At 40.5% G+C, this 26700-nt stretch overlaps 1 protein-coding gene across 3 annotated transcripts in view; it reads left to right on the forward strand.

Annotated features, from left to right (window-relative positions):
* The first annotated feature begins 12633 nt into the window (after positions 1-12633).
* The window catches only part of LOC119485208 (voltage-dependent T-type calcium channel subunit alpha-1I-like), a 52518-nt gene continuing 38451 nt past the window's right edge, over positions 12634-26700 (forward strand). The window contains exons 1-6 of one of the 3 annotated variants that reach the window (XM_037764603.1): positions 12634-13058; positions 15367-15668; positions 24521-24614; positions 24790-24923; positions 25308-25405; positions 26512-26671. In XM_037764603.1, the coding sequence (XP_037620531.1) occupies positions 13029-13058; positions 15367-15668; positions 24521-24614; positions 24790-24923; positions 25308-25405; positions 26512-26671 (818 nt within the window). In that variant the 5' untranslated portion in view covers positions 12634-13028. The remainder of the gene's footprint in view (positions 13059-15366; positions 15669-24520; positions 24615-24789; positions 24924-25307; positions 25406-26511; positions 26672-26700) is intronic. The other 2 variants (XM_037764602.1, XM_037764604.1) reach the window with 2 other exon arrangements.

Raw genomic sequence — 26700 nt, forward strand, 5'->3', positions numbered from 1 at the left:
TGAAAATGTCTGCGTTGTATTTTATCAATGATTGAACTCCGAGTTGTGTAATGACCACACAAATGAAGGTTAATAGCACAGTGTTGTACTAAATTGACAATGTTTGGTTATTGAGTGCAACATTTAAAGACGTACTGCACACTTGAATGTGTATATTGAGCTGTAAACTAAATGATATGACTCTATTCTGATGAAACGCATCAACTCTGGAGTCAATAGTGACATTTCTTAATAAATCTATAAAAATCTGCATTTCATGGGTTGAAAATGGCTCAACGTGTCATCTACTGTTTAAAATCAGCCCTGAACCTTGCAAGGCCAAAGCTAACATATAGGTTCATCCCAAGTCTCTTAAATTGCATCCACATTTCCCTCACTTGCGTCTTTTCCTCGCATCTGTCTATGCATCCCCGGTAGGAGGGACGCAATGAAAAGACGCAATGCAGGGAGACGTGGATGCATTTAAAGTGGACTTATTATGCTTATTTTTAGGTGCATACTTGTATTTTGGGTTTCTACTAGAACGTGTTTAAATGCTTTAATGTTCAAAAAAACACTTTACTTTTCTTGGTCAACTGAACAAATCGCTCCGCTCCAGCTCTGCTCTAACTAGCTTTGTTTGAGCGTGTGCCAAACTAGCCGCCAGGCAGGTATTATGCAAATGTGACATCTCCACATTATGGAAGAAAAGGCAGGACTTCAAGCGAGGCAGTTCGGGAGCAGTGTTTCTGTGGAGGAGTGTTTCTTCGGCGTGGACTTTGGAACTTTGCAGACCTTTTACATAAAAAAAAAAAACTATATAACACACTAAAGGGAAAGGAAAAAGCCCAAAAGCATAATAGGTCCTCTTTAAGAGACTAGGATGTACTACTAGAGTCGACCGGTTGGGATTTATCGATGTCATGAAATGTGACGTTACCACTCAGAGAAATTCAGTGCAGTGGGTGAAGTTACACTTCAAGTATTTCAGGTCTTAGTAACAAGAACTTGTCATAAGGACATGGATAGAAAGTACCTGTGATAAAAAAAGAAGGCAAATTATAAGGTTATATTGAGTTTCAGTAAAAAGATGATCACAAGCAACACTGATATAGAAAACATGCATTCAGTAAAAATAAAAAAGACCAATGTATTTGTGTCCTGGGGGACCCCAGTCAAAAGCAATTGCAGCCTATGCAGTAAAAATGGATAAAATAGAATAGATAGTTAAAATGTTTGCCATGCGTCCTAATTTAAAGTACCCAACCCTATCAGGGGTGTAGTGGCTCTGTCAGTCATTTTGAAGGAGGAGGACAGATCTCTCCATGTCTTCTGTCTATTTTCCTTTTACACAATATGCAAATTAACTGTCACTTTACTAAAATAATAATAATAATCTGTCTTTTCTGTCTTCAGATGACATTAATTGCATAACTAATAATGTTTTGAGAAGAAATAAGTAAACATTTTGACAGCAAAATGGATGTTGTTTCTTACAGTAGTTCATTCTACTGGAGACCCCAGTCGGTAGTCCTTGTATGTTAAATAGGTTGGTAGGATGAGGGATAATAAACTTAAATGTTGCACATAACGATAATGGTTATAGTGCTGTAAGTGATAATGAAATAATACCTGCTGGCATAATAATAAAACCTGCTTTGCAACAGTCGAACAGAATATAGTGAAGTATAGATTAATAATGAATAATTACCACAGTCTACCAAAACAGCTTAATTACACATTTAATGAGTCAGGTCGTTAAAATAAACAACAATCCGTTTTTACAGTAACTAAGGGTACAATAGTGTTACCAGGGAAGAAAACATGCTCCGGTATGTTAGTGATTATATTGTTGACCTCGTTGATTTTAGCTGACAGTGTGACTAGCACCTTTAGATTGTGTGAAGTTTCTATCTGAAGACAGTTGGCTGCTCTCTGTGCTCGTGCTCCTTGTGTACATTCTGCACCATTTCTGTATTCTTAAAGAGACAATACTTGTTACTAGTTGAGACGTGAGTTTAATTAGTTCGGTTTGTCAATTGCGTATAGATGATACATTAGTTTCCTGCTTTCCAGTGTACAGTTTGTTCCTGTGTGCTCCCACCATCTAAGAATGTGTAAACACACGTGTATCGCTCTATTTGGGTTCATTAAGAAGTCGAACATTTAGAAGGATTGTTACTAGGATAGATGGATGGATAGATAGATGGATGGATAGATGGATGGATGGATGGATGGATGGATGGATGGATGGATGGAGAGGTAAATAGATACAGTAGATGGATGGATGGATGATAGAGGTAGATTGATTGATGGATGGATGGCTAGATAGATGGATGGCTAGATAGATAGATAGATGGATGGATGGCTAGATAGATAGATAGATGGATGGATAGATGGATGGATGGATAGATGGATGGATGGATAGATGGAGAGGTAAATAGATACAGTAGATGGATAGATGGATGGATGGATGATAGATAGAGGTAGATGGATTGATGGATGGATGGATGGAGAGGTTGGTAGGTACATAGATAGATGGATAGATAGATAGATAGATGATCAATAGATAGATAGATAAATAGATAAGTAGATGGATAGATAGATAAGAAGTAGATAGATACGTAGATAGAGAGATACAGTATGATAAGAAGGTAGATAGATAGATATGTAGATAGATAGATAAGTAGATGGATATGTAGATAGAGAGATACAGTATATAGATAGATAAGAAGGTAGATAGATAGATAGATAAGTAGATGGATATGTAGATAGAGAGATACAGTATGTAGATAGATAAGAAGGTAGATAGATAGATAGGTAGATAGATAGATTAGTAGAGTTGATGATTTTTCAACCAAACTATCATTGGATTAATGTCAACTTTAAATTACCATTATAGTAAAAACTATTTCACTTAAGCTTACAAAAACCATGCTGAAGCTGCTACAAAAAAATTAAAAATACATGTACAAGTATAAAATAGTATAGTGGCGACATTGGCATAATGACTCATTTTCATTTTGTGCTACTGTTGAAATACGTTGCAAGAAGCCCAAAGTACTGTTAAGTGTGACTAATATATAACACATACCACATATATAGGCAATAAAAGAACAATGATGTACTGCAGCACAATGAGTGTCAGATATATTTGGAAATAACTGGACTCTTTAGAGAGGATGAAGTATGTCCTCGAAAGCAGACCCAATGTTGAGTTTCAGGGCCTTTGGCAGCTCATTCCTTTACAAACATGAATAATTAAAGTAAAACGTCCCACAAGGAGACGAGTGCAGTGAGACAGACTGAACACTGAGTGGAGCTGTAAGTCCTGCAACTTTTTATCATGGGAGGGAAAACAGATTAGCAATAACACTCTTCTCTCATATGCCTCAGCTCCAAAATACAAACCCACATGTCACTACCTCTCTCTCTCTTTCTCTATCTATCCCAGAGCACACAGCAATAAGCTTCATTGTGTTTGTGTGTCTGTGTGTGCATGCTGTAAGTGTGTACCTAGTGAGAGAGATGGCGTGACTGGTGGATCACAGGAAACAGGCTGAAGGCAGCAGGAGATGAGTTCACAGACGGGTTGAGGGAACTCTGAGAAATGAGAGAGCAGCAGATGTATTTTCCCCCAAACAGCAGCACATAAAAGCACATCGTCAGCTTAGTCCATGCATTGTTTGTGTGTGTGTTTATATGTAAGGTCATTCTTAATGGACTCAAAGATCAGTGAGACCATTAGAGAAGATTAATATATTGTTTGCTTTAACCCCTGCCCAGATTATCATCACAACGCGTTACTCCTCTCATCTTCCATCCGGCAAGGATCAACATCCTGTATGTGTGTGTGTCCACACACGTGTGTGTGTGTGCGCGCATGTGTGAACCTGTTATCCATCTGTGTAGTTGTTGTGTGTCTGTTTCGCCTTACAAGCATGACATCATTTCCTGTCATCAAGGCCAAAGGTTGCTAAGCAACTTCACTTCTGCCGATTGTCAGAAAAGATGCTTTTCCGCTGGCTGACTGGCTCATAACCTAACTCTCTCTCTATCATCCTGTCATAAATGTAGCGTCTGAGGAAGATGCTGGCTGTGTGTGCATGGTTGCCCATGCATTTGTATGGACCACTGTGCATTTATGCTTTGCAAACACGGTACAGAAAAAGCTGAGAGAGAGAGAGGAGAGTGGGATGTGGAAATGTATTGTCTGACAGATTTCTCTGATTCCCAGAACTGATAAAAAGGATGAGTCAGTAATGTTAATGCACGGTAGAATCCCTTCAGTTGTTTGTCTAAAATACAGCAAAATATCTGAGCAGCCTATTATGCTGCTGCTGAAAATGATGCTTGTCTTTGTTTTGTGACCCTCACCATAACTTTTTTATTCATGAAATGAAAGTCTTACTGTGTTTTTAAATGCAGTTAGGAAATAAGGAGGTAACAACTTTGCGTTAAAGAGACACTACAGAAATTACGCTAGGCATTTTTAAATTACAGAGTACAGATTCAATAATTGCAGAGTATGTTAATTGTTACAGGGTAATATGGCAGACACGTCATTTATGTAAATGAGGGTATACTAAATATTTAAAACTCTCAGTATAATGGAATACAGCTCAACATCAGCACACATTTGAATCTCCCAAAATGATCATACAGTTGAATCAACACCTCTCTAAAACAGTTTCAACAAAAACTGAACATTATAACCTTCATGAAGGGAGGATTTATTGCAGGACTGTTGTAGATTGCATTAGTTTTAACTAGGTGTACCTAATAAACTAGCAACTGAGGTAATTAACAAGATGCTTGTGGTTCTGTGAGTCTGTGCTTTGGCGCAGCTATGCTTTGAGCTAACATGCCCACAATGACAATGCCAACATGCTGATGTTCATCAGGTACCACATCAACATTTTCTAATTAGCACTAAACACAAAGTACAGCTGAGGCTAATGAGATTGTCATTAGATTTGCAGGTATTTGATATAAAAAAAACAACTTTGGGCAAGCACTACAATTTTGATGTGATGATGGCGCTAGATGAAAAGTTCAGGGATCACCAACGTTATTACAATTCATCCTGAGGAGAACATGAATGTCTGTACCAAATGTCATGGTAATCCGTCCAATAGTTGTTGAGACATTTCACCTGAAGCCACAAATGTCAATGTCATGGTGGCGCAAGAGGAAACGTCAGGCTTTCGCCAAAGTCATAAAGGTTATTTTGTCAGAGCACAATGAATGTCTGTATAAAATATAATGAGAACCCGCCCAATGTTTCAGTCTTGACAAAAAGCGGTGGACCGACAGACCGACATCACCATCCATAAACACCACATGACACACAAGAGTGATATAGTATTGAACATGTCATATTTAAAAACGTATTACAGTGTACAGTTTTGTGCTAGTAATTTTAATCTAAATAGACCAATACCAAAACTAATTCCTCAGAATATTATTGACACCCTGTTTTTCCTACACTTCCTGTTGATCTTTGATATATACCCTGTAATTATTTAATATGTGCCAGGTACATTAAAAAGTGCTTACGGTGTCATTTAGAGCTGCAATGATTAATCTGTTAGTTGTCAACTATTAAATTAATCGGCAACTATTTTGATAATCGATTACAGTTTGAGTCATTTTTTAAAGAAAAGAAAAATCTGAATCCTCTGATCCCAGCTTCTTAAATGTGAATATTTTCTGGTTTCTTTACTCCTCTATGACAGTAAACTGAATACCTTTGAGTTGTGGACAAAACAATACATTTGAGGACGTCATCTTGGGCTTTGGGAAACAATGACTGACATTTTTCATTATTTTCTGACATTTTATATAGCGATGTTCCGATACCATTTTTCCCTCCTGATACCTGAACTTGCGGTATCGGCCAATACTGAGTACCGATCCGATACCGGTGTGATAAAAAAATAAATATATAGTTATTATTATTATTATTATTATTATTATTATTATTATTATTATTATTATTATTATTATTATTATTTAACAGCTGTTTACTGGCTGTACTGACCATGGATGGATGTGATATAATTACTATCTTTGTTGTATGGCCTGGTTCAGGTTAAACCCCCCAGTGTAAACATGAACAAATACATACAGTTTTACTTGTTGGATTTTCCGCTGTGAAATATCGCTGACATTTTCCTCGCTGTGACTACCATTACGCTCTCCATTAGTACTGCGCTGTTGTTGTTTGCTATCGTCACATGACAAAATACCTGCAAACAGTTCTTCTTTGCTGCTCTAAAACAGTAGTTGCCAGTGGCAGCCATGATACATCCAGGGCTACAGCACAGCGAAGGCTACTGTTTTGGAGCGGCGAAGAAGATTTGATTTCCAGTAAAGCAAGTTTTTTCAGGGTTGATAAATTATGGTATTGAATTGCTGCATAGACTCGCATACTCGCCGATGCCCGATACCGAATTTTTGGCAGTATCAGAAGCATTTCCGATACTGATATCGGTATTGAAACAACTCTAATTTTAGAGACCAAACAACTAATCAATTAATCGAGAAAATAATCAACAGATTAATCAACAATGAAAATAATCATTAGCTGCAGCTCTAGTGTCATTTCTTTCTAGGTCCCCCCTAAATGCAAATTTGTAACTTCCCCCTTTTTCCTGTGCTTCACCCACGAGGTACCCATACATTTTATTGATAACCTACATGAACAAAATATTTACAATGTGATTTGTGTGCTGTAACGTTAAGATACACCACAGATACTTACAACTGTGTAATTAAGACTCAGAGGCAGGAAAGACAGTTTTACAGAGACAGATAATTACCTTTGTCCCCCCTACTCTGAAAACTGAAACTTTAAGAAGCTGACATCGACACCGCTGACCATACCGTGTGTGTGTGTGTTTGCGTGCTCTATTAACCACTTCATGTACTTCTACTACTGTAACCAGGTCAAGTAGAGGAGCAGGCAGGCTCAGTGTCACACTGCTCATGTGTTTCTGCACATGTGAGCATGTACAGTATGTGTGCTTTGAATGACGATGTGCCCTCAGGTGGTTGTCATGGTAATTTCGATGATTGATCAGGATTATTGATCTGTAATCGAATTCCCACAGTGTGTGTGTGCGTATTTGCGACAATGGCAAGGAATATAACACTTCCCCGTATATAATGTTATGTGATGGTCACCATGGAAACACACCCAAGGGGCGCGTACCACACACTGATAATAATGTTTGGCCTAGATACTCATCCTCGACCGATAACAGAGGGAATGTATTTCTGCCCGTATGTGTGTGTGTGTTTCAGTGACTAATGTAAACCATCACTTGAACACACCACAGTGACGGAGCTGGAGTAAAAAATGCATGAAATGATTCTGTGGAGCAGAAAGAGTCTTGCATGAGTTACACGAGACAGTAAGTGTGAGAAGGATGAGATGAGCTGGAAGGAGAGCGGAAACGAATGGGAGTGGGAGTGGAAACACACAGCCATTGAGACCCAATAACAACAGATTACTACCAACACACACACACACACACAAACACAGAGGCTTCCAACAATGCTCATCAGTTTTCTTCTCGGGGAGAGCAAGATGTTAGCCGTAGAGATCTGTGTGTGTTTGTGTGGTTGAATCTGTCCTAGATCCTTTAACTGTTTTGTAGAAATACACTAAATGTTTGATGTATGCTGCTGCTGTAACAGTTATGAGAGCTGCGAGGAGTCTTGTCGGCTGTGGGCGTTGATTGGGTATTGCACGGTGTTTCCCTTCTCTGAGTGAAAACCTTATCTTAGTTTCTAGCCACACTAGTGGAGAATCCGTCAGTCTGTAAATACAACACTTTGGGCCAGAGCGAATATATCTCCACAGTTTGGTGCAGCCATTCGTCAATCAGATTGACTAAGGTGATCCTCTGACTTCATATCTAGAGCCTTCCACAGATAACAGTTTCCACTTAAGATAACATGAAATAGATAAGATAGAACTTTATTTATCCAGAGGGAAATTGTTGTGCAACAGTTGCAGTATAAAGTAGGAAAGAGCACAAATATAAAATATCACTAAGGTGCAAGTACAGAATATCAGTAACAGATATTAACAAGGTTAGTGGTAAGGTTGCTTTTTGGTGAGTTGCATATTATGGACTTGAAATGGTAGATAGCTACGTATGTACGTTATGGGCTGTCAAAGCGATAATAACGTGTTAACGCAAATTTGTTTTAACGCCATTAATTTCTTTAATGCATTAACGCAACTCGGGATTTTTAGGTTGTAGCCGGGTTCAGTTTTAAGGTTAAGGTGAAGATACTGGCATCATCCATTGGTACCCACCATGTCATAGCCTAGCTTGGTGATCAGGTGATTATACACTAAAGAAAACATACTTACTAGTATTATATTCCATTTCTGTTCCTTTAAGATGAATGCTAACATAGCATGCTAAAGTTAACAGACTAACAAGCTAAAGCTTAGCATGTCTCACTAACATGCTAGATATTTGCAAGTTAACATGCTTACATGCTAAAATTTACAAGCTAAGATCATTTTAACTAACTAACTAACTTGCTAACTGCGAGCATGTTAGCATGATAAATAACTTAAAGGTCCCATATCGTGCTCATTTTCAGGTTCATACTTGTATTTTGTGTTTCTACTAGAACATGTTTTCATGCTGTAATATTAAAAAAAAACCTTTATTTTCCTCATACTGTCTGTCTGAATATGCCTGTATTTACCCTCTGTCTGAAACGCTCCGTTTTAGCACATTTTGACAGAATTGCAACGAAATTGCAACAGAATTGTGTCACTAGGCAACAACTTGGGTCCATGTGTACTTCCTGTCAGCTGATGACATTCACATACACTGCAACCAGGAAATAAACTGGGACACATTTAGTTTATAGTTTAGTTATTTATTAGTTTAGTTATTGAGCGTTTCAATACTTTCACAGTGCTTATATAGGACTTAAGCCTGCTTTATAATAAAAAAACATGAAAATCTCACTTCTTTATAATATGGGACCCTTAAACTTATAAACTTTGCCTAAGTACAGCTGAGGCTGTAAATGCAAATTGAGGGACATGCAGCAAATTTTCAGCTGAAGTGTTTTAACAGTATGCGTCTATTTGCCCCAAACAGCCAAAGTACCGGATGTACAGACGTTAGCTGTAGCTAACTACCAACATATGCAGCGACCATGTATGCGGAGTGGATCTTTTTGGGTGACGATCTCAAAACTCAACAAGAACTTCAGGTATTTCTGTGAATTTCCTTCAGTCTCTCCCCTTTCTCTGACCTCTTGTATCTGTACAGTAATTAGGATAAGTGTGAATTTCTGACTTCATAAGCCTCCACTAAAATCTGCTTCACGTTCAGTCTGAACACACCATGACAAATCTCACGCTCAGCCTGACAAGCAGCATCTGAGATGTCCTAAAATGTCCACTGCACAGAGGATAACCCCTTTTTGATTTAGGTATCAACATGGCTTTACCCTCCAGCACAGCAATTTTCTTTTTGCCCCGCTAGTAGGGCCTAAGAATAGCAAAGTTGTCTGTCTATTTTTAATGCTTCCAAATTTGTTTTCGAGCGTGTAATGAGCACTATAGCCTCTCGCAGCTGCCACTGTGGGACTCTTGTTGAGTGTAAACATCAAACAAAACACCCCCAGAAAATAATTTGGAGGCCAGATGTAGATATTAAAAAATTAGCAGGAGAGCATTTAAGACTAGTGCTCCCTGTAAGCTGTTTGCTCAAGCCTACTGCACTGTAGCTTTAATATTAGTTCCCAAAGTGGGATCCAGGGACTGCCAGGGGGCCCTCAGGGAATTGAATAGCGCCCCCGGTAAAATGAGCATTAGTTGAGTTTCTGTCTATTTTAAGATGTTAAAGATGCCTATTCTGCTTTTTCTCTCTGCCTTGTTGGTATCTCCTCAGTTTCACCTAAAATATTCCTGCTTTTTCTTTGATGAGCATCATCAAGAAACACGTTATTTATAACATATGGATATAAATTAAGTGAAGCTAATTATGGGCAATGCTGGAAAGTAACGATTTACTACAATTTTGGAAGTACTTTACTTGAGTCTTTCCATTTCATGTCACGTTATACCTCTACTCTACCTACTACTTACATTTCAGAGGGACATTTTACTTTTTACTCCTAAATTTAGGCCTATTTGACATCCATAGTTACGAGCTACTTTTCAGGTTACAGTTTGACCCAAAACATATGATCGGTTTATAAATTATTATACAGTGTGAAACCACCTACCATGTGAATGCCCCAGTATTAAAACAGAAATATAATAAAAATGTATATAAAACCTTATTAAAGGGGCTATTCTGCATAATGAGTACTTTTACTTTTGATACTTTTGGTACATTTTGCTGATGAAAATATTTGCACTTTTACGGCACTACGTAGAAATTGTAATGCAGGACTTTAACTTTGTAATGGAATATGTTTTACTTTATGGTATTGCTACTTTTATTTAAAGGTCCCATATTATAAAAAGTGAGATTTTTTTTTATTAAAAAGCAGGCTTAAGTCCTATATAAATACTGGGAAAGTATCGAAACACTCAATCCACAAGGAAATACACACAGCCCGTATTCAGAAACTCTGCATTTGAAACAAGCTGTCAGGATTTCTGCCCATTTGTGATGTCACGAATATACAATATTTAGACCCGTGACACAATTTTAAACGTAAACATTTTAAATGTGTCCCAGTTTATTCCTGGTTGCAGTGTATGTGAATGTCATCAGCTGACAGGAAGTATACATGAAACCAAACTGTTGCCTAGCAACGCAATTCTGTTGCAATTCCGTCAAAATGCGCTAAAACGGAGTGTTTCAGACAGAGGGTAAATACAGGCATATTCAGGCTGACAGTATGAGGAAAATAAAGTGTTTTTTGAACATTACAGCATGTAAACATGTTCTAGTAGAAACACAAAATACAAGTATGAACCTGAAAATGAGCATGATATGGGACCTTTAAAGGTGCAATTGATAACATTGATAACATGCAGCCACTAGTTGTCACAGTCTCCCTCCTCCGTTGCCTTGCATTCCCTCTAGAAGTGGGAACCGAACGTCAGATATATCTTCCACAGAGATGAACAAAACATTAATTTTGGACCCGTCAAATTTTTTTAAATGATTAATTCACAGTTATAATATTTTTTCTCTAATAACTCTGTGGATTTTATTTTATTATTTGTCTCCATAAAAATGTTATTAATGACACCTTTAAGTATAGGATCTGGATACTTCTTCCACCATTATTTGCCTTTATATAAATAATAACTATACAGTACAGTATCGGTCAGTAATTCCTTCTACTTTGAAACCTGATGTAGCATAAGATGATTTCAAGGTATTGTGTTGGAGCTCTGCCACATCTGTGGGTTTAGTGAATTGAGCTGAGTGTGGAGCATCATCATCCTCTCTCTCCCTGTCCGGTGTGCTGGCTGCCTGGTGAGATAACCAGCAGGCATAGACAGACAGAGGGATATTGGGATGGGGTGCACCATGAGGAGGAGGAGAGGGGACCAGTCACATGCTCAGTGTCAAGTTATCCTGCATTAAGAATAAAGCTCTTCAGCCCAAACTTTCAAAATAAAACGGTTATTGGAGTATATTATTAATGGAGTATATTGTTATTATTTTAATTTTTTTTTTTTTTTTATTCACTCCCCATTTGATGAGTCAGTTCCACACTGGATGGAAGCAGTGAGGACAATAAAATACAAGACCCAACAACAATTAAAACAAATCACAAAATGTTAACATGAAATTAAATAAATTACCTGATAAATAGTTGGCTATTGATGATAAACATCTACTCTGTGTTTCTGTTAATATTCTAAAACAATAATTATTAATATAAAACGGGTCGGCCAAGCTGAACTGTAACTTGTTCACTTTTAGCATAGGGCCTAGCTTAGCAGCCAGCTAATTATCTGGTTGCCATGGGAACAAATTGGTCTGCTTCTAAAGGTTTTGTTTGCCAATTATATTTTCCAAGGGAAAAAAAGTGTTTTTTTTAAAATTCACAATTTACTATGTGTTCTAATGTATAAATGAAAGCTATTCAACTAGGAACTGCTTTCCTGGTAGACTTTCTATCTAATTATGCAAAAACTGGCCAAAAAACTCACCTGTTGTAACAACTCCACATTTGCATTCAAGATTCAAGATTCAAGATGTTTATTGTCATGCCGGTTATACAGGTACAAATGTGTGAAATACTTTTTGCTGGGAAGCTCCATTAAAATAATAAGTTATATTACATTTACATTACAATTATAAAGAAGAAATACTTTGTACACGGGCATATTAAAAATATATACAGGCCTATTAAAAACATATATATAAGAACATACATATACAGTATAAACAGAATAAGATATATTTTTGTCTGAGAAGGTGTCGTATGAATTATCTATTTAAAAGTCTGATAGCCTGGGGGAAAAAACTGTTCCTCAGTCTGCTGGTGAGAATCCTCACCAGCATCAAGCACAACCTACCTGCCCACCAGGTACTATTTTTTGTAACTAATATTTGATCAAACTATCCATATTTCTCAAGACTGTGTGTAGCTTCCGGGACCAGACTGCCTTATTGTGAAGGTAAAACCCGAGTATGTCCGGTGTGCCTCTGTGTGTCTGGCTTGATGCTCCTCTCTCCTCCTCTCCTCTCCTCTCCTCTCCTCCCTCGTGCGCCTGAACTCCGGTACCTGAACACTGCAGAGCGCGTCCAGCGGCTGAGGAGACGCAGACGCATGTTGGAGCCGCCTAGTTACATTTAACTTTACTTTTTTCCCGGTTATTAAAACTTCTGCGCCACATTCCTCTAATTTTGTTCCCCCTTTTTTTCCCCCTATCCTCCCGAGTCCGGACTGAGTTTGGATACCGGCAGCAGGAGGTTGAGGAGGAGGCAGAGGACCGGAGGACCGGAGGACCAGCGGGCTGCTCTCACATGGAGCACCGGGGCTCCTGGAGCTCAGGGCGGACTCTGACTCAGGCGGACCCGGAGTGAATGGAGCTGGTGGATGGACGCTGCTCCACGGTAAGCACGGCTGACAAAGTTTTTGGTATTTGTGCAATATAATATACTTTTTTTTCTTTTTTTTTTGCTCTGCTGTCCTGTCCTGCTTGGTGAATGCCAATGGCACAATAAGAAAATGCCCAGATATCCTATGATGTCGCTCTTTGTCAATGGCGGTGTGTGTCTTCCACAATAAGGAAGAAATTAAGATCTCATAAATAGGCAAAGTGTGGTACTATATAAGTTAGTGACCTCATCCTACTTTATGTATAGGCTTTTATATATTTTACATATCACAAAAAGGATGAGACTGATTTTGAGATGTTTGGTTTTATCTAATCATACAGTTTATTATAAGGATTCATTAGACTGTTTCTCGTTTGAGTGTAATGCCATATTCTCATATAGGCAAAGTGTGGATATATAAGTTACTGACCTCATCCTACTTTATGTTAGGCTTATATATATTTTACATATCACAAAAAAAGGATGAGACTGATTTTGAGATGCTTGGTTTTATCTAATTATACAGTTTATTATAAGGATTCATTAGACTGTTTTGTCGTTTGAGTGTATTGCTGGGGAATGCTGTATAGCCTCATGGATGTCGTCGGTCGGATGTATGATACTGGTTGGCCTTCAGGCGGATGTATATTATCACTCTATAAGGGTGAAACGAAAATGTTTGAATTGATGGATATTTTGTTGTTTTTGCCCTGGTGTTATTGAGCATGACGCTGTAAATTCTTGGTTAATTTTTTATGCAATTTAAACATTTGTGATGAGTGCTCACTGCTCAGTGGGAATATAAAACTTAATGTGTTTCAGAGGTCTTTAGAGGTGTGAATATGTTTTGTTCTCTTGACTGGTTGAGATGATGATTTAATTTCCACATGGCCTAGCTGTTAGAAAAGGGAGGCTCATAATGAGTTTTAAAGTGTTTTGAAAGGACTCATCAGCAGGTTTTTTAACTGTGCAGTAGAACGGCTGTCTTTTTCTTCCAATAGTTGATTGATGTCCATCCATCGGCCACTATTGAATCACAACTAAAAGCCTTAAACTGTGCGGCCCTGGACTCCTCACACAATCTAGGCGACGTGCCCATAATGAAAATACACAGGAAAGGAGGATACTGGCAGATTCAATCTCATTATTTTCATCAAAGGCACACACACAGAAACACTCCTCTCTACGCTGCATGTGAACTTGCATGCCAGCTTGTCCTGTCACACTGTAGGCAGAGTAAGCCTGCACAGACTCGTGGTTGGCCCAGACTTCTATTGTTCTTATTCTTCTTTATGCTTGCTTTTCCAAATAAGCCAGCCCTTGCTCCTACTTAATAACAAATTGGTAGCTTTGGAATAAATTTGCCAGAATCTCAGGGGATCAATAAAGCAAAGGAATGAGCACGCGGTGGACCAGAGTGAGACTATGTGGACTGTGTCACATGCTCTAACTCCCATATTTCCCTGCCAAACTCCACCGCACACTGCCCAATAAAGCAGAAAATGTGATGCAATTTAAAACAAGAAATGAAAAGCCAAGAAACGAATCCGCTCTTGCGATCAAGCTCTTTAATTTAAATTGAGATTATCATTCAATTGGACATATCCTACATGATATTCCAATGCTCCAGGAAATTCCAGTCAGTACTTATTAAAATGAACCAAAGGCAGCTGTAGCTAGGCAGTGTCACTGCAATTCATGAGATGTTATGATAAATTATAGCTCAAGGAAAAATCTAAACTCTGAGAGCCATACGTAACACTAATCATCATGAGTGGATATTGATTGTAAATGAAAAAAAAAAAACACACACTCTACATAGAAATATGAAAAGGCCGTCTAAGCTACTTTCTCTCTGTATGTCCAGATTGTTTAAAGCCAGTCTGGATTAAAAGCATCAGCAGTAATGGCCTGTTGTCATCACAGAATTGTACAGCTGTAGGATTATAATGAATGGTCTAAGTGCTTCCGGTTGTCATCACTGAATCTGTGTTTGCACCTTGGCTCACGTCTATTAGTTTGTTCCGTTTAGTTTTTTTTGTAGATTTATGTTTCCTGTACAGGGCTGCTTGCTGTGATTCTTCTCCTGAAGGTCGATATTGTTTCAGAGAAAAACAGAGAAGGATCTTTTTTTTTTTCTATGCTGCTTCGCTAGAGGGTAAAGGGTCTAGTACAGGATGGCAGGCTTCACAGTCAGCGCAGTTCCGGTTTGTTTTGAGGAGCTGCAGTGCCTGCCACAAGGCAACACACACACACACACACACACACACATGCATCCATATGTTGTCATGTCTTGAACAGTTTGCCGGCGCCCCTCTTTTAGGTTCAGGCTGTTCACAGCACGGCCATGACGGGCACCCAGGACCCAGACCTGCATGAGCAGCACAGAGGACCAACGCAGGAGGAAGGGGATGAGGAGGAGGAGGGGGAGAAGGTGCATGTGTCAGTTGAGGGAGAGGAGAAGGGGGAGGAAGAAGAGGAGGAAGAAGAGGAGGAGGAGGAGGAGGAGGAGGAGGAGGAGGAAAAGGAGGAGCTGCCGTACCCCGATCTAGCACCAGTGGTTCTTTTGGCTCTGACCCAAACCAGCCCTCCCCGCTCCTGGTGCCTTCGAGCTGTCTGCCACCCATATCCTTCACCGCCTGGAGTGTACCTGAAGCACTGCGAACATGTGTGTGTTTGTGTGAATGTGTTTATAATGTGAGAGAGACATTGTCTGTTTGCGTTTCAGCTCTGTCCTTTCTCAAAGCCGTTGTACCTACAAGGCACCAAGCACTGAGATGTTTACTTTAGGTTTAAACACACGAGGGAGACGGGAGGAAGGTCAGTATTGTACATGTCCATGTGTGTGTGTGAGTGTGAGTGTGTGTGTGTGTGTGTGTTTGGAAGACCTCAGGTATTTCCTTGGACCCATTAGTTATGGGAAAAGATGGGTAACATTTTTCCCTGATTGGAGGTTTCCATAGTTACAAGCCCTAATGAATCTCCAGGGTTACAGTCGCCTGTCAGTAGCATTGTTACCGGCCTCCATTTATACAGCAGGAGTCACAAATAGTGAGAACTCACGTCACCTCCCGAACCTCTCTCTGCTTCTGTCTTCATCGTCTCACCTCCCATTCCCCTCCCTGTCTCTCACTCTCTGTCTCAACCTCTCTCTCTCTCTCCATTTCTGCTGATGACGTGAAGGTGCGAGTGTGTAGTTATCAGCGCTGTAGTGTGTGTGTGTGTGTGTGTGTGTGTGAGCAGCTATGAATACTCCGAAGCAGGCATAAACGTCAGCAACACCTCAGGGATTTGTCAAGGCTTTCCAAATTGAATATTTTCCACTGCTTATGACTCTGTGTGTGCGTGCCGATGTGTGTGTATTCCTCTGCTTGGACGTGCGCGTGTCGTTGTGCGCTTGTCTGCGGGTATTTGCCACTGTCAGCACTCTGTGTACTCTATAAAATATAAATACATAATTGCTGAATAAATAAAATGTACACCAAGAGGAAAAGAGAAAAAAAACTACAAATGCCATCAACAAAACTCCTCTGTAGCCGGCTGGGCTGTTACCATGGTCGCATCCCAGATTATTGTACGCTCACTGTGTCAGCACTAACTTGCTGGACACACTTACAAACACACACACACTCTCACAATCATACACACACATACATGCGAGCACGCACACACACACACACACACACACACACACACACACAGAAGCATGTGAATGCCCTCACACAAACGAGGGAATCTCCCATGGAGAGGCTCTTTAGAGGAATCACCTGGTTGCTTGGCAACAGCGTAGCTCTGCCCCGACGGCCCGGTTACTTCCGATTGCAGTATTTGTTTGTTTTTTGTGTGTGTTTGCGTGTCTGTCAGTCATCCTTTTTTGTTTGCGTGTCCATACAGCCCGGCTACTGGCATGTGTCCCATTTTCTGTTTATTCATATATATTTCTATACTTTATTCTAACAGTCTGTGTGTGTGTGTGTGTGTGTGTGTGTGTGTGTGTGTGTGTGTGTGTGTGTGTGTGTGTGTGTGTGTGTGTGTGAGTGATCTGTGGGGGAAGTAATGTGGGTGGACGTTGTCGGCAGGGACATTAATGTGAGCGCACTGGGAGGGGGGCAGTCCCCAAGAGCTGCAAGTCCCATTTTTTCCCTGAAGTGACCCCTCCTTCCTTTCTGCCTCTTTTTTTGCACTCAGTACATATTACAAATTCATTTCCTATCTCCTGTCCTTCCATTTCCTCCCTCTTAGAAACACAGTCATCCCTCCTTTGTGCCATGTTTACAACATACTGTACATCTCTCTCCACCCTACAGCACATCCAACAAATTTATTTGGAACCAAAACAAGATTGGCTTTTGCTATTATATAACATACTCTTGTATTCCTTCAAAGCTACACTGATTTCTGTAATTTCCTGTTTTCTTTGGGAGGAGGAGACGTTGTGTGAAGTGCGGAACCAGGCGCCTACTTTGTGAAGTGCTGAGCTTTTCCATGCAACATATGACACGCATAGAAACATGCACATACATGTGGGGAAGTGCATAAGCAAGCACACACACACACACACACACACACACGCACACTGGACATAACTTATTCAGCAGTGCATGAAACATTCAGAGCATTTCCTTTTGTTTAAAGATGAGAAAAGCTGTATCTGTCACTCCTATATAAGTACCTTTCTCTGCCTGCCTTTCTTCATCTGCGCTCTGTCTCTTTTCTTCTTTCTCTCATCCCCCTTTACTCAATATCAATCCCCTGCCCTTCTATTTATCTCTCTCTTTTCCTCATTCTAAACTGCCTCTTAATTGGGTTGAGGTGTGTGTGTGTGTAAGGGGGAGGAGGGTGGTAGGGAGAAAACGATGGATAGGAGGAGGTCTTACTCAAAGTAGGGTGAGCTGTCATTTCAGCCAATTAACATGATTCCTGCAAGTGTTTCCATGGTTACCAGCTGTCACACTCTAAGGGGGTGGAGCCAGAGGATTTGACAACTTGACAGTAACTTAACTTGGACCACCTTCTTTTCAGACACTCTCTTCCTCTCTCTCTCTCTTGCACTCACACACATACACACACACACACACTGGAGACACACACACACACACACACACACACACACACACAGGGGACACACGCACACACACTGGACACGGCAGGCTTTGAGCATAACTAGGTTACGTTTAATCAAGTCTGTGTGAGGATACCAGCGTGAAAGCAAAGTGCATGAGGAAACTAGTGAGCAGGTTGCTCATTCATACACAGTAGTTCACATTTGAGGATTTCCATCCAAACCACATTTTATTTAGATCAATACCACTTTCTAGAAAGGGACCCTGTATCTGGTTTATAATTTGTATTCATTTATGGTTAATAAGTAATTTACCAATGCATTATAGGGCTGTCGATCGATTAAAATATTTAATTGCAATTAATTGCAAATTAATCTCAATTTTTTTATCTGTTCAAAATGTACCTTAAAAGGAAATTTGTCAAGTATTTAATACTCTTATCAACATGGGAGTGGGCAAATATGTTTGCTTTATGCAAATGTATGTATATATTTATTATTGGAAATTAATTAACAACAAAAAACAATGACAAATTCCAGAAACCCTCACAGGTACTGCATTAGCATAAAAAATATGCTCAAATCATAACATGGCAAACTCAAGCCCAACAGGCAACAACACAGTATATACGGCATAGACATGCCAGTATCTTCACTAGCTTTAAAACTGAGCTACAACCTAGATCAATTGTGTTAATGCATTAAAGAAATTAGTGGCGTTAAAACGTTTTTGCTTTAACACGTTATTATCGCGTTAACATTGACAGCTTTAATTATAGGTCAGTTGTGTCATTAGTAAAAACAACTTTTTGGTTGCCAGGTAGTGAAAAATCCCTGTGGCTAGTGTTGAGCCTCCAGCATTACACTGGCTTTGTTTTTTTTGTAAGATAACTCTTAAATTCATCAGGAGGACCCCTATTTATGACATTACAATACAATAACTCCAGACTTGATGGCTTATAAGAAATTGACAAACTTGTGACACTTTATTGACCAAATATTACCAATTAAACCAAATCATTGGCTATCGGTCTGACAGCGATTTAGCCTCTGGGGGCAACGGCCAATATTTCTGGGATTCCGCTGTTGACAGACGACGTCTATGACCGCATTGTTTCACAATTACCCTTTTTACAAGCTCATTTTAAACCAATAAAAAGCGAAATCATCATCAGACGGCAGCTGATGGGTTCCGAGATTGCATTTCAGCCAATGCTTTCCATCTCTTTTGCTCTCCACATGGTTTGTTTACCTTGATGCAACCAAAGCCCAACGTGATTGATTGGTCAATACTACTAAAATCATGTCTGCAATTATAAATGTAGCCCAAGTCTTTCTTTAAATCCAATGTATGTATTCTGATTTTGTGTCTGCATAAGACACACAAAACACAATCAGAATCAAATATATATAAACATAACTTTATAAAAAAAAGTTATAAATTATAACTTATTAATGATATAAAAGCAAAAGCAGAAATAAGATATATTAAGAGTAAAGTCCATCAAGTTCGTAAATGAAACCCTCATCTATTTGAAATCCTTAGGTTTACCCTTTATTAAAAATGTTCATTATCCCATAGAAACCCAGCTTGATAGACCATTTTACCAAGTATCTGACAAATTAAAGTTTCAACCTGATGATTGTGCTAGATGAAAAGTCAGACGATCACCGAAGTCGTTAGGATACATCCTCTGGGTGCCATGAATATATGTACCAAATTTCATTGCAGTCCATCTAGCAGTTGTTGAAATATTTCAGTCAGGACCAAAGTGGTGGACCAATCAACTGACATTGCCACCCATAGAGCCATGCCACTAGCATGGCTAGTTCAATTCAATTCAATTCAATTTATTTTTGTATAGCGTCAAATCACAACAGAAGCTATCTCAAGACACTTTATATATAGAGCAGGTCTTAGACCGTACACCATAGTTTAGAGACCCAACATGATCCACCAAGCGCGCTGTGGCCAGGAAAAACTCCCCGATTACTGGGAAGAAACCTGGAGCAGAACCGGGCGCAGGGCGGGCGGCCATCTGCCGAGACCGGCTGGGGGGATAGATAGATAGATAGAGAGAGAGAGAGAGAAGCAGCCACAATAATAGCATAGCAGCTGTAATAGTGTTGGGCTAGTGAAAATATAACATCTGTTATAAGAAGTCATTAATAAGGACTCACAGGTTTCTCCATTTGTAATTTTGTAATCCAGCAGCTCCGCAATTATACAGTCAATTTGACTAAAGCTGTGTTTCCACCGCATGGTAGGGCTCTGCTCGACCCGACTCACTTTTGGTACCAAGTCCTTTTCTCTAGCTGTGTTTCCATTGCAGATATTACCGCCTCAGTGTAGGCGTAATTCTCAGCTGATCGCCATAGACGGTCAACGGGACCCTCGCTGAATAATTTTACCGGCAACCAAACAGAGAAACGTCTCCAATTGTACAGCATAGTGTACGGTGTAGATTTGCGAGCTGCCATTTTTTAAAATCTGGGTTGAGTGAATAAAAAATTGCGGTCACTATTGACGACAGCTTGGCTGATTAAATATCACGAGTTTTGTGCCAGTTTGTGCAGGATATCCCATGTCGCGCTAGTGACGATTCTCTCTGATCAATCAGTGGTCTGCAGTGTTTTAACTCCACTTCTAGTATCGGTTCAGCTCGCTTGGAGCCTTGACTGATGTGGTACCAAAATGGAGTGGTTCTATTGGTACCATCCACAATGTTTGCTAATGGAAACCCAAAATAACCCCTCTAATGTGTAACGAACTGAACTGAACTGGACTGCTTGGTGGAAACGTGCCCTAAGTCATTAGTGAATGGATTTTACAACTATCCATCTAGTAAATGTTAATAAGCTGGTAATAAATGGCTTTTGGTCCTCATTGTCTACAGAGCTTTTTCGGAAGGTGAGTGGACAAATGGTCCACTGGAAAAGTCAAAACAAGTGTCATGCTGGAGGAGGATATACATCAGCCAAATGGATTTTTACAATCTGGTAGCCCAGAAGTTGTTCCTAATAATGGGTTATGTCTGATATATAAAACTGTGAAAGTTACAACTTCTAACCTTTTATGAAGGTTGCCTTATGAGACAGTGGTACCACACTGGAAAATCTAAAACCTCCTCAGGCAAAACAGTGTGGCCATATATTCTGTGTGCGTCCAGATGGCCAGTGTGTCCCTATGGATGATCCTTTTAAGTTAATGAACATTGCATATGGAAATGTTCCCGCACACTGGCCTTGGCATGTGTAGCCCAGCCAAGGGTGGAGAATGATGCCAGAAAGATCAGGGTGATGTGATCTGATTTGATTTATAATGTCTGCCTGACCTTTATTACCTGTGTTGGCACTCGAGGAGAGAGAGATGGAGTGGGGGAGAGCACGAGAGACAAGGAGGAGGAAGTGGTGGTTTTTGGAAAGGGAGGAAGAACAAGAAAATTAGACAATTATGGAGCGAGGACAAAGACTGGAGGCCACGTAACATTTTCAGTTGTTTACCTTTAAAAGCTTATATCGCCAGGGTCTTAACCTCTCTCATAACGCTATGCAGCTGTGCTTTTTTCACTTAGGCATGAAGCGATTTTTCTTCATCTCATAATTCCCCTTGTTTCTTGCCCCCTCTTTTTCTCTCCTCCACCTCTGCCTTACTGTATCTACATCACTATTTCTCACCCCGTCCGTCTCCGTGCCTCGCCATCTCTCTGACAATGTTAATTATTAAGTGTAGTTGTAGTTTATCTGTTGGCTGAGACTCAGGTTTCTGACAGAGAGACTAAAGCTCTACTACCCAAGGGCAGTCATATGTGGAGATGTGGAGAAACGGACGGGGAGGGCGGTTCGTAGAGAAAGGGGGAGCGTATGTGCACGGGAGAGGAGAGGGAGAGGCACAAAAGATATGCAAGAAATGATATGGAATGAAGATGGGAAATTATACCGCACTATATAAAGGAAGGGGGATAGACAGGGAGCAGGAGGAGCAAAGCAAAAAGAAAAATAATTGGGCCAAAGAGAGGGGGGAAAGGGCTGTAGAGGAAAATGAAATAAGATAGAGGGAAAGGTTGAGTGTGAGAGTAGATAAAGGAAAAGCAAAGAAGCAGAGGGACAGAGGAAAGGACGTTCCCACTGTGTTTCATCACTGATGTTGAATGATGGACCAACGGTGGAAATACTCCCATCTCATCCATCACTCACACCTTGACCCTGCCCTGTCCCTTGTTTTAACTATGCGTGCGTGTGTCTGTGTGTGTCTTATGGACCCTCAGGGTTATGTAAGATGCTGTAGATGACCCTCCTCAGCAGCATTGAGGAAATGAAGGATGGAGTTGCGCTGAAGGACATCATTTTCTATTGTGTATGTGTGTTTATGTATGTTTATGTGTGCGCATTAATTGTGTTGTGTTCCAGTCCAGACAGGATGCAAGCGGATTGTGAAACTCAGAAGTCAGTTCCCACGGTGAGATGGGGGTTCCCATGGCAACCACAGCAAAGGGAGGACACTGGATTACCCTCTCTCTCTCTCTCTCTCTCTCCCTGTCTCAAGGGTGATAAAGGATTGTACTCTCATTAATTTTTCCGCCCTCTCGAGAGCAAAGTGTCCGGGAAGGGGACTCTGTGTGTGAGCGCACATGTGTGTCTATGTGTACGTGTCCATTTGCAAGCTCCGGGCTTTGTTATGTATGCGTCCTTGGCTCTTGAATACGCTTCTGTTATCCATTCAGCAGTTTTCACATTTGTGCCCAAATAGTGAGTGTGTATGTGTGTGTCAGTGTTTGTATGAAACCAACACGATCTTTCCTTTAACTTTCTACTTCAGACTATTTCCCCTTTTAAACCTCTCTGCTTTCCACTTCTGAGCCGTGCTCCTTCTTCCAGTTTGACAGCCAGCAAGCAACACAGATGCACAAACACCCACCATAAGCAAGTTTACACTTAAACTGACTTCAAATGTCTTACCGGCTGTTTCATGGTAGCTGTCTTTCTTTTGTAGTTGCGAATATTAAACATGTCAAAATGTCCTGTCAGAAGTTGTGCCTGTAAATTAAAGTTGATACATTTAAGCTTATTATAGCAAGTTTCCATCCTTATAAAAATTGTTTTTTAGGTTAGTACATTCAGTTCTGTGCTTGCAAATTTGATTTTGCAAGCTGTGAGGCGCTAAATTCACACATCGAGTTTGGAGCATGCTCGCAGATATTTTGTAATTTCCGTTTGATAATGTTTTGTACACCGCAAGATAGACATGGCAGGACGTTTAATGTCAGTTTCCTCTGGGTTTCTACAGACATTATACCATTGGCTGGATACAGCTTGGTATCAAATCAAAGGAAAAACCTGAATAAATGAACGGAGAAACATAATGAATGCAGATGATTCCGCGCAGGGCATGAGGGGTCACTGAAACATTTGATGAGAATGAAATGATGGTCTTCACTGTCACCAGATCTCATTCGGAGATTTTAGAGTGACATGTTAGACAGTGCTCCCCAATATCTTTCGGAACAATGATGTTTATCACTCCAGTAGAGTTCCTGAGACTTGTAAAAGAGAGCACTGAAGCTGTTCTGGCAGCTTGAGGTGGTCTGACACCAAACACTTTATGTTGTTTTTTCCTTAACGTTGTCACCCATCTGTAATTACATTAAAGAGGACCTATTATGCGTATTTTCAGGTGCACACTTGTATTTTAATATTCAAAAAACGCTTTATTTTTCTCATACCGGCAGCACCTTTTTTTCACCCTCTGTCTGAGACGCTCTGTTTGAGCTCACCCCCTGCGCTCTTCAGGCGCCACTCCAGTTCCACTCTAACTCGCTTTGTTTGAGGGCGTGCCAAACTAGCTGCTAGGCAGGTATTATGCCAATGTGTCACTTGGTGACATCCCCATGTCACGGAAGAAAAGGCGGGACGTTTCAGGCAGTTCAGAAGCAGAGTTTCTGTGGGGGAGAGTAACTCCCTTTAGCGTGGACTTTGGGCTTTGTAACTTTGCGGGCCTTTTTACATGCACAAAAAAACTATATAACACACTAAAGGAAAGGGAAAAAGCACAAATGAATCATAGGTCCTCTTTAATAAAATCATAACACTAGAGTCAACTTCATAGACTCTAGAAAAACACTGACTCAGCAACTATCCCCTATTGGTTTCTGATGGTACAGCTTAGATTTGGGTTTATTGCTCACCAACACCTTGACAGGTACTAGAGCTAGAAAATTATAGGGGAGGACACCTGGGTGGAGATGAAGTGGGAAGTGCAAGCAGCAATCTACTTGGCTCGTTGTGATTAGCTGTCAATCAACCTAATGAGCTAAATTTACAAGCATAGCTTCATGAGATGTGCTAATATTGAATTATTGTGATTGTGATCAATGATCAATCTCTGCTTTGGTGTTGACCCTTAACCTTGTGTCACATGGTTTGAGCGCGTGAGCATTTTGGCCATCCTGCTGAACTGTGTGACTCTCGGGATGTTCCAGCCCTGTGACCACACACCCTTCCTGCTGCAGGTAAAGCACACACACATACACACACAATCTGAAATTACAAACTAATTATGTTCAGCTTTGAGACAGTATTATCAAGGGTCTGAAAAGTTTTTGCTTTAATTTTTTTCCCCCACTTAATCAGTTTACACTAATCCTCTGGGTGCATGTGTGTCTCTCTCTGTGTGTGTGTGTGCAGGCTCTGGATGATGGGATCTTTGTGTTTTTTGCTGGGGAAATGGTGATGAAGATGGTGGCTCTCGGGATCATAGGTCAGACCGGTTACCTAGGTGACACATGGAACAGATTGGACTTCTTCATTGTTATAGTGGGGTGAGTATTTGACAGACGCACACACCCGCATGCACATGTTCACACGCGCATCTGACATTAAATATGAGCCAAAATTGTGTGTGCATGCGTGTGTTTTGTGTAAAGCTTAGACACTTGTTTAATGCCAGTTAAATGTCAAGCGTGTGTGTGCGCGTGCTTCGACGAACCGGCGGAAGTTTGGGTGTGTGCGTGACAGCTCCGCAGAATGACAATAGCATCATTCGGTCCTGAGAGACAGAGACCTCGGTGATTGGTAGTTAAAAGGCTATGTATCCCAGAGACAGTGCACTGCGTTCTGCTGGAGTCCCTGTAGATGTCCAGGGTTTGCCAAGGTCAGGCTGATCAGGATGCTAGTGACACTGCGGTGGCTTTCCCTCTCCGCAGAATGCTGGAGTACTCGCTTGACGGACACAACGTCAGCCTATCAGCTATCAGGACCGTCCGGGTTCTCCGCCCGCTGCGAGCCATCAACAGAGTTCCCAGTGAGTTTTTCTCCTTTTTCCTCCAACATACACTCAGTATTATGACCGTTTTTCATTGTCTTTTATTGTTTTGACTCTGTACTCAAGTACATTGGCTTTAAAATGAAACAGTGACTGTGAGGTTAAAGTGCTGACTATAAACCTTTAAGAGTGTTCACATCCAAAATGTGTGAATAACAGTATAGGACTCCCCTGACTTTAGGACAATGCAGCAGGTCTCAGACTGTAAAGAGAAGAAGAGAAGAGGGATGGCAATTAAGGAAATTTTCATGGCCAAGTAATTCTTGACTGGACAATTCACAGACCTGACTGCAGTCCAACTCATTGTGTGTTTGACTTGCTGACGACCAGATTTAGGTCAGAAAGCCCCCCGAAACAAGCAAGAAATGAAGATGACTGCAGTACAGGCCTGGCAGAGCATCAGCAGGAACGATATCAAGTGTGTCCTGAAGTCAAATCAACTTTCTGTCCCCTATTATGTAACATATTGTATAAATAGTGATGTAATTCCTCCATGGAAAGAGCCTCAGCTGAAAGTCAGCAATCGCAATCATAGCCAAGACAATGAAAAATGTGTCACCGTCCTTGTACTCTCTGGCTGACCTGTACATTCCTCTTCATTTCATTGCTATTAGCAGCTCCAGCATTCCTTTTGATGGATGCATGTTTAAACAAATCAGGACACAGTGAACAAAGTCAAGGAAATCGTTGGGATTCTTGCGTTGTTCTTAACGGCTCGGTGCAAAAACCAGCCAACTTACCTTTTTTTAATTTTTTTTTTCACCCTGTGACCTTGGCACAACTCAGACTGAGTGTGTTTGAAGAAGCCAAGTCTAGAAGCAGTAAAGAGGAAGAAATTGTATATGTGCTCTTTAGCAGAGTGGGGTGGAGGCCAATCACTGTATCTGTATTTGAACTCTAATTATTTGCCATTCAATTAATTGCACTGCTCCAGTTTTGAGTACAATCCATTAGGAGATTTGTTTTCTCTGGCCAACACTTCCTGTGACTGTCATTCTGCTAGAAAGTTAGGTTTACATGCAGATATTTGCTAGTATGTGCGTAGTTGCCTATGGTGTTTGTGCTGTATGTGTGTGTGTTGGCAGGTATGCGTATCCTGGTGACCCTCCTTCTAGACACACTTCCCATGCTGGGCAACGTGCTGGCACTGTGCTTCTTCGTCTTCTTCATATTCGGCATCGTTGGCGTGCAGCTGTGGGCGGGGCTGCTGAGAAACCGCTGTTTCATGGGAGAGGATGTCAAGATGTGAGTTACCATAGTAACCGGCAGATGTC

This window comes from Sebastes umbrosus, chromosome 3 (genome assembly GCF_015220745.1).
Source record: "Sebastes umbrosus isolate fSebUmb1 chromosome 3, fSebUmb1.pri, whole genome shotgun sequence".
NCBI classification, from domain to species: Eukaryota; Metazoa; Chordata; class Actinopteri; order Perciformes; family Sebastidae; genus Sebastes; species Sebastes umbrosus.